Source organism: Arachis hypogaea, chromosome 3 (genome assembly GCF_003086295.3).
Source record: "Arachis hypogaea cultivar Tifrunner chromosome 3, arahy.Tifrunner.gnm2.J5K5, whole genome shotgun sequence".
Classification (NCBI taxonomy): domain Eukaryota; kingdom Viridiplantae; phylum Streptophyta; class Magnoliopsida; order Fabales; family Fabaceae; genus Arachis; species Arachis hypogaea.
Window position 1 is genome coordinate 122,394,875 of NC_092038.1, and position 14,851 is coordinate 122,409,725.

The 14,851-nt window shown below is 28.7% G+C and overlaps 1 protein-coding gene across 1 annotated transcript; it reads right to left on the minus strand.

Annotated features, from left to right (window-relative positions):
* Positions 1 to 423: 423 nt before the first annotated feature.
* On the minus strand, positions 424 to 4,289 carry LOC112791198 (uncharacterized). Its single transcript, XM_025833929.3, has 8 exons — positions 3,995 to 4,289; positions 3,408 to 3,545; positions 2,972 to 3,183; positions 2,647 to 2,885; positions 2,315 to 2,555; positions 1,437 to 1,943; positions 894 to 1,010; positions 424 to 806 (listed from the first exon to the last, which is right to left on the minus strand). The coding sequence occupies exons 2-8, from the start codon at positions 3,532 to 3,534 to the stop codon at positions 714 to 716; spliced, it is 1,536 nt and encodes a 511-aa protein (XP_025689714.1). The 5' UTR covers positions 3,535 to 3,545; positions 3,995 to 4,289; the 3' UTR covers positions 424 to 713.
* Positions 4,290 to 14,851: the final 10,562 nt, after the last annotated feature.

Genomic DNA, 14,851 nt, shown 5'->3' on the forward strand with positions numbered 1-14,851 from the left:
TCCCATTTATGGGACGTACTTTAGCAAGATGGGTGGATATTCTATTTGCTATCCTTAATTGGTGATCTAAAAAATTATATGATTAATAAGAGATAAAAATACAAAATCAAATCATTATCAATTTTTAAATAAGTCAATTCATATTTTACATAATTCATATACAATTACTCATTTCTAATTTAATTCATTTTAAATCGAATCAAATTTAAAAATATTTTATTCTAAAAATACTAGAGAAGAGTTTAGTTGTCAACAACTGTTCCAAAATATTCTACTTCTAACTAATATTACTGTCTTTTCAAATCTTGCAAGTATGGTTGGGATATACTTACCAATAGAACACAGTATTACCTTTTACCTATTTCCAACTGGGAAATTCACGTACATCTGGCTTTTGAAGAACAGTCATTTTCCTCCCTCAGGTTTGTTTGAATTTGCACCAGTATATCTTTTATTGCCAACGTAAAGCGTTTAACATACCATGAAATGATGGAATTACATTAAATATCAGTTCACTAGCATTTTGGGAAGTCAAAATATCAAAAACCAAACCAGGACAATGCTGAAAAGAACAACTTCAAAACCGGATTCTAGTCCCCTGAATGTTTCTTTCCATTTCTTTTTCCCTTGTCTTCTCATCAAGTGTTTTCTATTATGTACAATTTTTTTCTTCTCCTTCCTTACAAAATTAACTTCAGAATGGAGCCATACATCTAAGATTTAACAAATTCATCCATGCTAAATCTGTCTCCGCTGATAATCTTCTTAGCTGGCACACCAAAATCAAAAGGTCCCAAGGATTCATTCTGTATTCAAATAGCATATTAAATGAATCAGTTATCAAGGAATGAGAAAACATAAACGCCAACAGCTTCAGTAAGAATATAAATCACCCATTTGATGCCAGATAGCCCAAGACTTCTTTCATCATCATTTGAACGTGCAAGTAACAAGTCTGTCCAACTCTTCTCCAATAGCAGATTTTGTGAAAGTCCATCTTGATTATTAACCTTTACAGCAGCATAAGAGACCATGAGTTAACGAGCAAAAATGTAGAAAACAAAGCTTCCATGCAATTAATAGAACTAGTGAACTACAATCTCAAGCCACCATTATGTTGAATTTGATTTCAATGCCAGTGAATATATATAGAAGTACTTTATCAGCAAGGCATTTTTATGCAGTCATTCAAAATGAAACATAGGCCTTTTTGACTCTATACACTCATAGGCTGACTAAAATGATACCTAATTAAAACAGTCTTCTTATGATATGCACTGTGCACCATGCACAATCTCATGATAGAGTCAACCCCCACTACCCCACCTCCCTTCAATTTTTTAAAAAATAAAATAAAATGAAATGAAAGTGAAAGAGAACATGATACTATCTTAAATCTAAAGAATAAATCCACATTGAAGACCAAGAGTAACTACCTTATCTATTGGCAACTTTAATGAGTTGGCACTACCAGTAGTCTGCATGTCTACTGCTGTAGAAGCTAACTTTTGAACAGGAAAAGCATGACATGTTTCTTCAGCATCCAATATAGATGTTCGCAACTCTTCAGCAGATGGTCTTGAAACAGAAGAATGACTGTTTTGGGCGACAATAAAAGCATCCAACGAATCAGAAAATAACTGACTTGCACCACTTTGTTGCTTGCCAGCATTACTTTCCGTTGATTTACTGAACCTGTCCTGTAAAGATGCTTCAGACAGGAGGCCCCCGATACTTATGTTGGTTAGACTATCAGATATTATCTGACTTGCACCACTTTGTTGCTTGCCAGCATTGCTCTCATATGACTTTGGTTCAGGAGTATCAAATCTACCCAGTAAGGATGCTTCAGCAAGGAGGCCCCCAATGCTTACGTTGGTTAGACTATCAATCCATGATAATGATGGCTGTTGAAGACTATTACTTACTCCTTCCTGGTTATCCTATTAGAACAAAACATGCGTATGTCTTATAAAACAAAGAAATGGAATCATATGTGCTGGAATTCAGTTTTGTATTAGAACATTTACTATATAAAATATAACTGTCACAGGACTGGAATTTGCATTTCAGTCTTGAAACAAGGCCAGCCACTACTAAATCCCTCAAATATGTAAAAAGAAACACTGTCAATCAATCAGAATTATATTTACATTATGAATTTTGATTGCTTTTATGCTTATGCTACCAAGTACCAAGATGACAAATAAGACTAAATAATGGAACTTAGTTTTTCTTGTACTCCACATAATATATCTAAAAATCTCCACACACTCCTATAAGTCAAACAAAGCAAAAGATCTAAACAATTTACTGGAGGAGCAGCAGATGCATTGTCTATTTTCTGGGCTGTAACATCATCTGCTTCACCACCCATATCAGTTGCTTTGCATTCCTTAGTTGTGACCTCAACCTTGTCCCCTTCTTCATATGAAGTCTCTGTATTAGCAATGCAACCTCTCTCTATTTCTCCAGACTGTACAACAGGCGCATTGGGTATTGGTCTGAAAGGTATACCCAAGGATCTAGGTTCATGCATGTAAAACCAACCATACCTGAAAAGAGAGAAAAGCCAAAGACAATTTAGGATACTCAATTTCTACATACAAAAGGAAAACTTTGAGAGTAACTAATCAAACTTTATACCTCAAGCGAAAAAGTATAGGGCTTCCAACAGCAGCATATACATCTGCAGCAGTTGTGCCGCTATCATTAATTGTCCACCTTCTGCAGTTAGAAAGATTTTCCATTATATTATATGGAAAAAGTATGGGATCCCCTTTGGCTACAGTTGAGCTTCCCCACTTTTTTTCAAGGTGTTTCAGCACAGAAGAAATCTTCTTTTGACCTTTGAGTGTGAGTTCTAAATACGGATTATGTCCATCCTGAAAACGAGAAGGTAATAGTTTAAGCTTCAAACTTACAGCAAGCATAAAAATAATAGATACATGCTCCATATTGGCCATATGACCTTTTGAAGTCCAACTCGAGTTTCTTTGTTTATGGGAAAAAGTTGCAACTTAATCTTTGAAGAAGAAGCAAGTGTTTGTCCAGCGTGAAATACAGGGCTGTCTCTGTTTTCCATAAGGAATATATCTTTATCAGGAAGCTCTGGGCACTTGCCGACAGGTTCCTTAAATGAAAAATGCTCATTCTCCTTACCATCGAACAACTCTTCACATCCTGAAGAGGAAAGAAAGGTTTGACCAGGTTTTTCAAAATCTACAAGTTAGTGGCAAATAAATATTCTGTGCAAATTTTAAAACTAGAAACTCATCGAACAAAATATAATGATTCTACAAAGAAGAACCCAAACATTCTTTGGATGATATAGGTTAACATTCAATATACTAGTAAATAGGATAAAATAAATCAATACAAACAGTAGATTGGGGAAAACGAATTACCACTTGATTTGTGATTCCTTCTAGTAGTTTTCCTAGTGGAATTTTTCACACCCATGGATCCTGTCTTCATATTGCACTCTCCAGAAGCCTTTGCAGCTTTGCTGTCTGGTAACCTGCCCGTTTTCATTGTCGTCCAACCTTCCAAAAATCGATAATAAAAAATCCTTAAAATAATAAAAAAAACTGTAGAGGCTCAGTAGCTGAGAAGTAACAAAAGCCAAGTACTGGAAAATTTATTCAACAAAAATTAACCGGGTTTACTTTCCCTGCAATCTGCTACACATTCGAAATCAAACAGGGAATCAGATTCTAAACTTGGAATTGTGGGGAAAATCTACCATAAGTAACCTTTATTTAAGAAAAATCATATAATTTCTCTGAAGTCAACAAAATTCATCAAAGATTGGCGTACGTCGAAGCCCTAAATTGATCACTGTGAGAATGTAATTACCAATAAAATAAAATTACTCCGACGAAACAGCAGGAGAAAAAGAAAATATTCACGGAAATGGTTGCTGTAGAATAAAGAAAGAGGTTTCCGAAACCAGAGAGAGAAACGGAAAGAAGGGAGAGTGAGAGGCGATTACCTTATCGGATGAAATTTGAAGCAGCAAATGAAAAGTAGATAAAAAATGATGAGTGAGTAAAAGGAAGAAGAAGAAGAAGAAGAAGAAGAGGAAGAAGAAGAAGAAGAAGAAATCAAGTAGGGTGGAACGGGTTTTGGAAGGTTCGAGAAGGCCCGGAAGGGAAGGGAAGAGGAGTAGCTGAACGGAATCGAAACGGTGATGGTGTGAGAAACAACACGCGAGAGAGAGAGAGAGAGAGAGAGAGAGAGAGAGAGAGAGAGGGCGGGAACGAAAGAATGTTGAATGTTGGTATTTCGCTGACGGAGGGAATGAAGTACACACAGCTAATTTCAACTCAGTTCCCAAACGAGTAAATACCCTTTCCGCCCTTGTTGTTTTTTAAATTCTGTGGTGACTGAAAATAACATTAAAAAAAAAGACCTAAGAAAAAGAGTAAGATTTTTCTCTAATAATAATGTCTAAATTATTAGGAGTAGTAACTATTTTAAGTACACTTGCGTGTTAAAAGTAGCAGTCTTAGTCATTAAATCAGTCACTCTATTTGATGTGTGCTGAATGAGTACTATCCTAACTGTCCAATTACGTTGGAGCATCTCTTTAATTTTGTCAAGCAGATCAAAGTCAGCCCTAATCATACTGGTTGTGTCTCGCAAAACAAGAAAAACCGCATCAAGATTATCAGTTTCACATATGACCTCTTTGCACTCGCAATCCCAAGGTATAGCAAGCCCTCTACAAATGGCCAGAGGATTTTGCACACAAATGACTTACAATGGAAGCCGTAGGGGCTACTTATGGGAACTCAGTAAAGCCAATAAACTCTGAAGAGTTTTGGGAGGAAACCAACAGGTTGCGTCTAGAGGCACCAATAATTAAGAGACCTCCTGGGAAACCAACCAAAAAAAGGGTTGTTGATGTGGTGGTTGAGTTTCAAATGCCGCCACAAGGTCACAATGTGAGGAACTCATTCTAAATAACATGCAGTAAATGTGGACAAAAGGGACACTACCATAAGATTTGCAAAGGTGCACTTGCAAATCCGAATTGGCAGTTAAAGTGAAAGAAATCAAAGCAACACCAAAATAAAAACCAATCATCACAGACACCTGCAGATCAGCAACATGCACAGGTTAAAGGAGTTCTACATGTTTTTATTACATTGTAGTTATTGTTATTTCTATTCGTTGAGCAGAATAGTTATACTACTATATGCATGAAAGTAGTTGAGATGTTATTTTCATTTGCATAAGCTGGGAAAGGAGTTCAACCAAATAACCCCCAGAATGTTATTGTCACATCACTGGATCCAGTGGTATTACCTCATGCAAAATCTAAGCCAACCCCTTCAATAACATGTCAACAGAATATTGAATTAACAAATCAAAACAACACACAAACTAACACAAAAGCAAACATAACAAATGAATGTATGTTACCTTCTGCTGTTCGGACATGAAGTTTCACCCATTGGCAGCCACTGGACCAATAACATGTTACCTCATGCTCCTCATCTGAACTGGATATTGGAGAGTGAAATGCCTCAGACTCATATTGATATGGCTTGTCCAGGTCTGAGTCCAATTCCTCACCCACTGAATCTGAATTGGGCTTATCCCTTGCCTCATCAGTTAGGTCAACCTCACCTGACCCATTACCTTGTTCTCCACTAGGCCCACTGTTTGGCACATTGTCTCCTTCTTGTTGGGATAGGATATGTTTTCTTTTTCTTCTAACATACCTTTTTGCCTTCTTCTTTTTATTCCTAGGAGACATGTCCTTATTATTACCTCTACCAAGTGGCACATTCTTCTTCTGCTTAGGTGTTTCTTGTCTAACACAACTCTTCTGCTTATTACATTTTTGTCCAGCATCCATTGCCTCTTTCATCCTCACACTAGACTATTTCTTCCTCACACTCTGCCTCTTTACATTAACTCCCTCATCACTACTACTTCTATCATATTTGAATCCAGGTGGGGGGCTGTAAGGTTCGTCTTCAGTGGTCTCATATCCATCATCGAAAGAAGAAGAATCAACCTCAACAACATCTGGCCCATATACTGGTTGACTAATATCATGCTCAAAATAAATAACCAGCAAATCTGACTCCACATTCTCCGTCTTTTTATCGCACATTTTATTGATCTTCTTATCTCCCTTGAGAACATGTAATCGAAACTCTAAATCAGGGGCACTGCCATCATACCAATACATCTGTTTGTAGCTTGTATACCCTAAATCCTGGAACATTTTCTCCGAATCCTTGAAATTAACATAATCTATGTCTAATGGAGAAAATGTCTCAACACTTCCGTCATGGTAGTATAATACACCATCTTCATCCCGTTCAAATCAACCCCCATGGTGAAAAAGGAAACTATTTCATACGAAATCTATTAGAACAATAATGTGCAACAATTAGAACTTAAATAACTACTTCCATCATATTTCAATTGTTAACACAATAATTTTAGACTATGCATGGGATGATCACTAAGCAAAATCATCATTAACAAAAACTACATTGAGCAAAAAAATTTGGAGCAACACCAACTAACGAAGCTGCAAAATTAGATAGCGACACTAACCTTAGTAGCGCCATCAGTTCCTCCGTCTGTAACACCATCACCACCTCCCCATTAGAAGTCTCTGTCAGCTTGCCTTGGAGGAAAACGTTTCGTTTTCTTAGATTTTCTTCGTAATTTTGAGTTGAGAACGAAGGGAATGTATGGTTGCTGAAGTGTACACAAGGGGGAGAATGGAATTTCACATAAACACGCAAAAAGAAATCCAAGCAAAACGTTGCTTTGCTGACTGTACAGGAGTTTAATGGTTCCAATGAACACATACCATTCCACGTAGGATGTGCCAAGGTCATGTTACGGATTGCACGTTACACCTCAACATTTTCCAATGATTATGAACGGAGAAACTAATGGAAGGGCTTATTGGTCTCACGGAATATATAGACAGGGGCGATCTGATATTTTATAAAGGTTAAGGGACGTGTAGTCAAATTTAAAAAAGGACGGGATCGAAAAGGGTATTTATTCGTTCCCAAACTGAAGACGGCAAGTGGCAACCACATCTTTTTCATAAAACTTCTCTATATTTTTCAACTGGGACACTAAAGAAGTAAAATGGTTGGATATTAAGATATTTTTTTTGATTAATCTTTAGAAAAAATTTTAAGTATACCAAAAATATCAATATTCTAATTATTTTAATCGTTGATTTCAATTAATATATATTATATATATTTTTTATAATTTAAATCACCGATTAAAATAACTAATCCAGTATTTTCAGTATACTTGAAACTTTTTCTAATCTTTATTGTGACAAACAGGTTTGTTATCTTTGTTGGAAGAACAGCTTGGCAGAACACATGTGGGTGAGCCACTGAACTATACAAGTGTGCGTGCTATGGGAACTTAAAAGTAATTGTCATATAGAAAATTATGGGTTCCGTTTATATATATATATATATAACAAGTGTAATTATTCGTGTTATGTACGTGATAAAATTGAAATTATAATTTTAAATTATTTTTTTAAAATTAATTTGAATTATAATAATTTGATTAATAAAAAAGTAACATTCTTGTTATACATTTTTTTAAATTTAGTGTTAATTGGATTAATTTTAAAATGCTTATTAATCGGTTTTAATAATTTACTTTTTTCAATAAATCAGACATATATACTGAATGTAATCATAAATAATATAGTAATAGTTAAATCCACCAATAAATATATTGGCAATTATCATACTATAAAATAAATTAAATATAAAGGCTATTAGCACTTATAAATCTATAAAATCACACTGTCTTTGTGCAAGGGTTTACTTATCAAATAAATTTAAAATATCAACAAAAAAATATTTATAAAATGGACCTAGCATCACTTGAAAGAATCATGAAAAATAATCAACTTACCTTATTATTCATGAGAACCATTTCTATACAAGTCATCTTGTTCTTGTCAAATTTGGATAGAACTTTCCATAACCTTATATATTAACTTTGTTAAATAATTCTATATATATATATTACGGTAGTTTTTTTTAATATATATACATATATATAAATAATTCTATACATATACATAAATAAAAAATATATGAATTATATTTTATTAAACTCTATGTTATCGGTTGTTAAAAATATTTAAATTACATATATTAATTATTTTTGTTATAATTATTTTGTTATATATATATAATTATTTTTTATTCTATAATAGTATAATAATTTTTTATTTTTTATATCCATTTAATTTAAATTACAATTAATTGATTGATGAAAATTATAATAAATTGTATGCTGTTTAAATAATTAACCAAATTAATTAGTTGATATAATTAATTTATTATAATAAATTGAATTTAATGAGTTAAAAAAATAAATAAAAAAATACCATCAAAAACATGCCAATGATGCCACGACAGTTTTATCATTAAGTGCATAATTTAATTTTTATATAATAGAATAGATATTTACAGATTATTATATTAAACACAGACTAAAAAAACACACTAAACAAAATAAAAGCATCAATGGTAAAATATAATCTAAAAAATCACTTAAATTCAAAAAAATCTGTGATAAATAAATTTATATATGAGAAGTAAAAGTAAAATAAACAATTAAAAATAAAGTAAAAAGAGCAACTTAAAAAAGTAAAAGAAGATAGAAAAAATAATGTGTAGAGTAGATAAAAAATGTAGTGTAATAGAATATTAATATACTTAATTAATAAAAAGGATAAAAGAGAAAAATCAAAATATGATCTTATTAAAAAATGTCAAAAAATACTACAAAAAAACTATTAATCAACTTTTATAAAAATATTACAAAAAATTTAAATTATCTTTAAATAAAATAATAATTCCCTTAAGAATTATTAATCAAAATAAATAAAAAATAATTAATATAAAATAAAATCATAAAAAATATTAGCAAAATTAAGATTAAAAAATAAAAATAAAAAATTATAAATTACCTGAAGTATAAAATAGAGAGAGAAAAGAGATATACAAAATACTAAGATAATAAATTGAATTAATTGATTTTATTTATTTTTTTGCTTTATATATTATTTAGTAAATAATTTGATATTTATCTCGATCAAATTAAATAATAAATTAGTTATAATTAATTTCGTTTAATGAATCAAACAAAATTTAAAATAATTTGATATTTACTCTAATTAAATTAAATATTTGAAGTTATGATTAATGTAATTTAATCAATCAAATAAAATATTAAATGATGAATATTTATCCTAATCAAATCATATTACATAATTTATTAGTTATAATTAATACAATTGAATGAATCAAACACGTTAAATTAAAAAATAATTTAGTTAATTTGTGTCTTAAGGACACATTTTTAAAATATTTATTTTTCAACAACTTTTATAAAATATTTTTTTATAATATTTTTAACTTAAGGTCTAAAGGTACAGTTATAATAACCCATTAAAAAGTACTTAATTAGTTAATACAAATAATTAGTATAATTTATTTAGTTTAATAAATCAAAAGAACTAAATGCGAAAGAAAGAGATAAAGGAAAAGTGAAATTATAAAAACGTGTAGCCATTAAAAAGTAACAAAAAAGTTCCTTTTAGTTTTTTATTTATTATCTATTAATTTATTATAATTAATTTCACAATATTTATTATACGACGTTATCCAACTTACAAATTAATACAATCAATTAATTGATATCAATTATCGATAATTAATTATAATTGATATAACTCATTTCGCTATACTTCCTAAATAAATAATTAAAAATGTACGTCTCAATTTTTTGTTAAAGTAGAATAAAATAAAATATATAAATTGAGTAGATATAAATCTAAAAATTATAAAATTTTATTAACAATTCAAATAAATTAATAACATAAAACTAAATTTAATGTCTATTTTAAAAATAATTACTGGCCTTTTATTCTTTTAATTATTAATAATTTAAATAAAGTAATACCCTACAACTTATTTTGTTATCTATATAAGTAATTACTAACATTATATTTTTCTAATTATTAGCTTGTATTATTTATCATTTATACTTTCAATTAATTATATTAATAAACAAATAAACTAAATTAACTCCGGTTATATTTGGACTATTCAACAATTCAACATAATTTTTTTTAATTTGGGATTAACTACGAACAATAGAAAATAAAAAAATTAGAATAATTCAATATTATGAACATTAATTATTATTGTGAAATAACCTAAAATTATAATGCAATTTATTTTTAAAGAAATAATCAAGTATTATTGTTAATTATGAAATAACCTAAAATTATAATGCATTTTATTTTTAAAGAAACAATCAACCATTAATATCTATAAATAAAAATTATCGTCAAAATGCTTTGATTAAAAATATGAGGGATTAATTACTATTCATTATTAATAATATATCGATTATATCAAAAAGTAAAAATATAATTATTCGCATTTACACCAGTAGAAAAATTACCATCATGAGTAAAATTGTCAAAAAAAAAGAAGAATAAAATTGTATACATAGTGAATTTAAAAAATAAATATCATTAAGTATATAAGTATGCTTTTTTTAATAAATAGTAAGAAATTAAATATCATAAACTATATTCTTTCAAAGTAACTCTTTTAAGTTGTTATGTTTGGTATGGTTTATTTGTATATTATTTAAATTAACATTATTTTTAATTATAATAATCATTTATCCTTAATAATTATTGTTAGAATTTAATAATTTTTCATACCTTACAATAATTATCTATAAAAAAATATATATATCCTGAAAAAATTATTAAATAAATTTATTCTTTTTACCATATTTTCACATTAAAAAATTTGTTGTTCTGTTTTTTTTAATTGTTATTATGTTATTAGAATTGTTAAATAATATTAAAAAAATTCTTTAAAAATAGAAATAGCGATGGCACTTTGAATAATTAATTCAATAAAATTAAATTTAAACGAATAAGATGATTCAATCAATTATACAAATAATAGCATATTTATAAATATTAATAATGAAAATAGTCTCACTAATGTAAGTAATACCGTAACGAAAAGAAAAATATAGTAAAAAAAATAGTATAACTTTATTTAGGTTAACATACATAAATTTTAATTTTGAGCATATAACTTTATTTAGGTTGACAAATACATACTTTTCAATTTTGAGCATATATATATATATATATATATATATATATATATATATATATATATATATATATATATATATATAAAATAAGAAAAATAAGGGAGATTTTGAAAAGAATTAAAGGAGAAAGATAATTCTATTGAAAAAAATTTTAAGAACAAAAGATACAATTACTAATTTTTTGTTTGTCAATTATATTTCTATTAAAATTAGTAGTATCAAAAAATATTTTAAATTTAATATTATGAAAAAAATAAAAATTTATATAAGGACAAATTTGATTATTTTTAAATTTTTAAGGATGAAAATAACTTACGTCTAAATTTTTAGGGATTATTTTGATTATTTAACTTTTTTATATGTCAAGTGATATATGACGTACTAGGTATCACTAACTTGACATGTCATCCAATCATTTTGTGACACGTGGCATTAATCTGTCACATCATCATTCAACTGACGGAAGGACCAATTTGACTTACGTTTTATTTTTCAAAAACTAATATGACTAAAAAAATCATTTGAGAACTAATTTAAAAAATAAATAATCTTTCAAAGACGAATTTAACTATTAATTCCAAAAGTTTCATAAATTACTATTTTATTTTTAAACTAAAATAAAGTATTTATACATTGAAAGGCTACCAGCCACGTTAGGAGCTAAACAAACAAGTTACTAAAAAAATTAACGTTTTGTTAGAATTATTAGACAGAATTAATCTTTCATGCTTACAAAATTTAATTATTTAAATTAATTGTGGTCAAATTATCAGCACAATTTTTTTACGATTAGAAATGATTATTTATTATTAATTTTTATATTATATTTCCACTGAAATCATTTATTTCATGTACTTCAGTTACTTTTAATTCTCCTATATTAATGAATATTAACACATTTTGATTTGAAAACCACGCCCTTCATGAAACAATAATAATTGAATAATAGTAATCACCATCATAGCATCATTGTCATTATAAATTATTTCACAAATAATATCGTTTTTATTTGATTTTTCACCATTCAATGATTTTTTCATAAATATGACATAAATATATAATGCTTAAATTTATTTTTCATAATTCTATTTTTATTTATAACAATCTATGTAAAAAATGAGTTGCATGGTGGAATATTATATATTTTAAATTACATAATTTGGCATGGACATATCAAGTAACGAAACCAGAATTTTAATATTAAGAAGATTAAGTTCTTATAATTACTCTCAATTTTTTTAAATCTAAAATATTTTTAATTTTAAATTTTTAATATGATTTAATTATTCTGTTGGTTTTATAATTTCATTAAAATCTCGATAAGGTTCCCTCAAGCTATTTTTTGTTAAAAGATATAAATATTTTTGAAAAAAAATACTTTTGAGTTTGATATAAAATGCATTATGAAATATTTTAATATTATTTTAGTAAATACTTCAATTTATATAAGTATAAATTGATAGAATTAATTTTTATTATACTCTTATCATTGTATTAATAATACGACAAAATTTATTATAATACGATTCTTTATTTTAAAAACATAAGAAATTTAAATTTAAATAAATACTTCAATATCTATATAACTATAAATTATATAAATTATTTTTATTATATTATTATCATTGTATTATATTATAAAAGTTATTATGATACAATTCTTTATTTTAAAAGTTATATAAATTATTTTATAACTAATTATAACATAAAAGCTTCTCTAATATTTTTAGCCATCTAAAATATTATATAAAAAAATCATAGTATTAGCTCTTTGCACAAGTCCAAATCTAATTTTAAATAGGGTAAAGTATATTTTTTGTTGTTGAAGTTTGACAAAAGTTTTAAAAATATCTCTAAATTTTATTTTGTTTTAGTTTTGTCCCAAGCGTTTTTATTTGCATCAAATATACTCTCAACGGTTAAATTTTCAAAAAATTTAAGACCAATTTAACAATATATATGCATGAAAATTATGCTTGATTTACTTGTGTTGAGGGTTGTTCAATTCTTATAAAATTGTTGTTGATTTGGTTTTAAATTTTTTGAAAAATTAGCCGTTAGGGGTATATTTAATGCAAATCGAAAACTTCTAAAACAAAATTGAAACAAAATAAAATTTAGAGATATTTTTAAAATTTTTGTGAAACTTTAGGGACAAAAAATATACTTTAACTTTTTAAATAATATTCACAATAAACGTATAGATTGTCATTAAATTATACGTGAGAATATGCTAAATTTGAAAATTCAATATCCATAGAAATAAATAATAATAGTTATTAATTATAGTAAATCTTTCTTTAACCACATAAGGATAGAATCATCACAACCATTTTCTGAAGCTAAGTTTACAGCCACATACACTTTCAGATTATTGTTTTTATTTAGTTATTTTAATTTTGTTTTACTTTACAAGCAGAATTAAAAAAAAAAACTTGGAAACACCATAAACAAATCCAAAGAATTAAGAGATAGGACCATGAATACACTTTGAAGGCCAAAATGGACTAGTTATAAAAATAGATCCCAATGCTACTACACACATTCGCCCATACTACTTACGTTTGTGTGACTAGTACTACCTTTACTTTTTCTTGCTGATTATATACAATCTGTGTGTTTATACTGTGAATTATGTCTATTTCTATCTTTTATTCCACTTTATGAGTTATTGTGTGTGATCATTATATCTTGGCCATGTTTTTTTTAAAAGAATTTACCCCGAAAACGCGTTCACCTCCCAAACCACGAATCAGGCTCATACCTTATGCTAAGAAGGAGTTAGAGTTTTAGGAGAACATATTAGTAACACCTTATTTTTAGTAAGATCACGTCGTGCTAAAAATTGAGTCATATACAATTGGCACATCCCTTTGAGCTTGTAATTATCAAGGGTTTTCTTAAACCTTAACAGTTCCATGCCATGACTCTCATGGTGCCTCTGGTGCCACTAGACACCTAGCATCCTCTCCGCCATCTCCACAACATCATATGCACTTAAATCTTCACTCCATGAGATGTCTTTCCCAACATCTTTCTCTGCACTCCTCTTGCAGCCACTCAGAGTCGTCTCTTCCTCGCTCCCCATTCGTGCCATGCATTTTATTCTTTTGAATTTTCTTGTGTACTCTCCTTGCAATGACTTATTGCTGCCCTTGTTTGCCTGAACCCCTATTTGTGCTTTGGTTTTTCACATGATTTTAGTTTGCATAGCTACCTTCTCCCGATTCATCAACCTTAATGATAATTGTTCACCTTTGTCTTCATTAGTCTTGTCTTCAACGAGTCTGGGCAGTGACATTATTGGGGTTTCATCCTCCTTATTAGCATGTTCTTTGACACTTAGGCTTGAGAATCCTTCCACTAAGCAATCAAGGAGTGGTTTTTTGCGCCTAAAATTTTGCTATTGTGAAGTTTCGCTTTCCCTCCCCTTCTTTGTTCCATCTTTTGCTTCTACTTTCACACCAATTTGGTTGGCCTTTACCCAATCTCTTATCTTGTATGTCTTCCTTCAATTTATTTTCATTGGCATTACCTAGGAAGGAAGAGCAAGATTTGTGATCATAACCTAGTTTTGCGCAATAAAAGCAGACCATCCCCGAACTTTCGTATCTAAGCACCACTTCAATTGCCTTTTTATTATCTGGTCCAATCACCCTCAGGGAGTCTT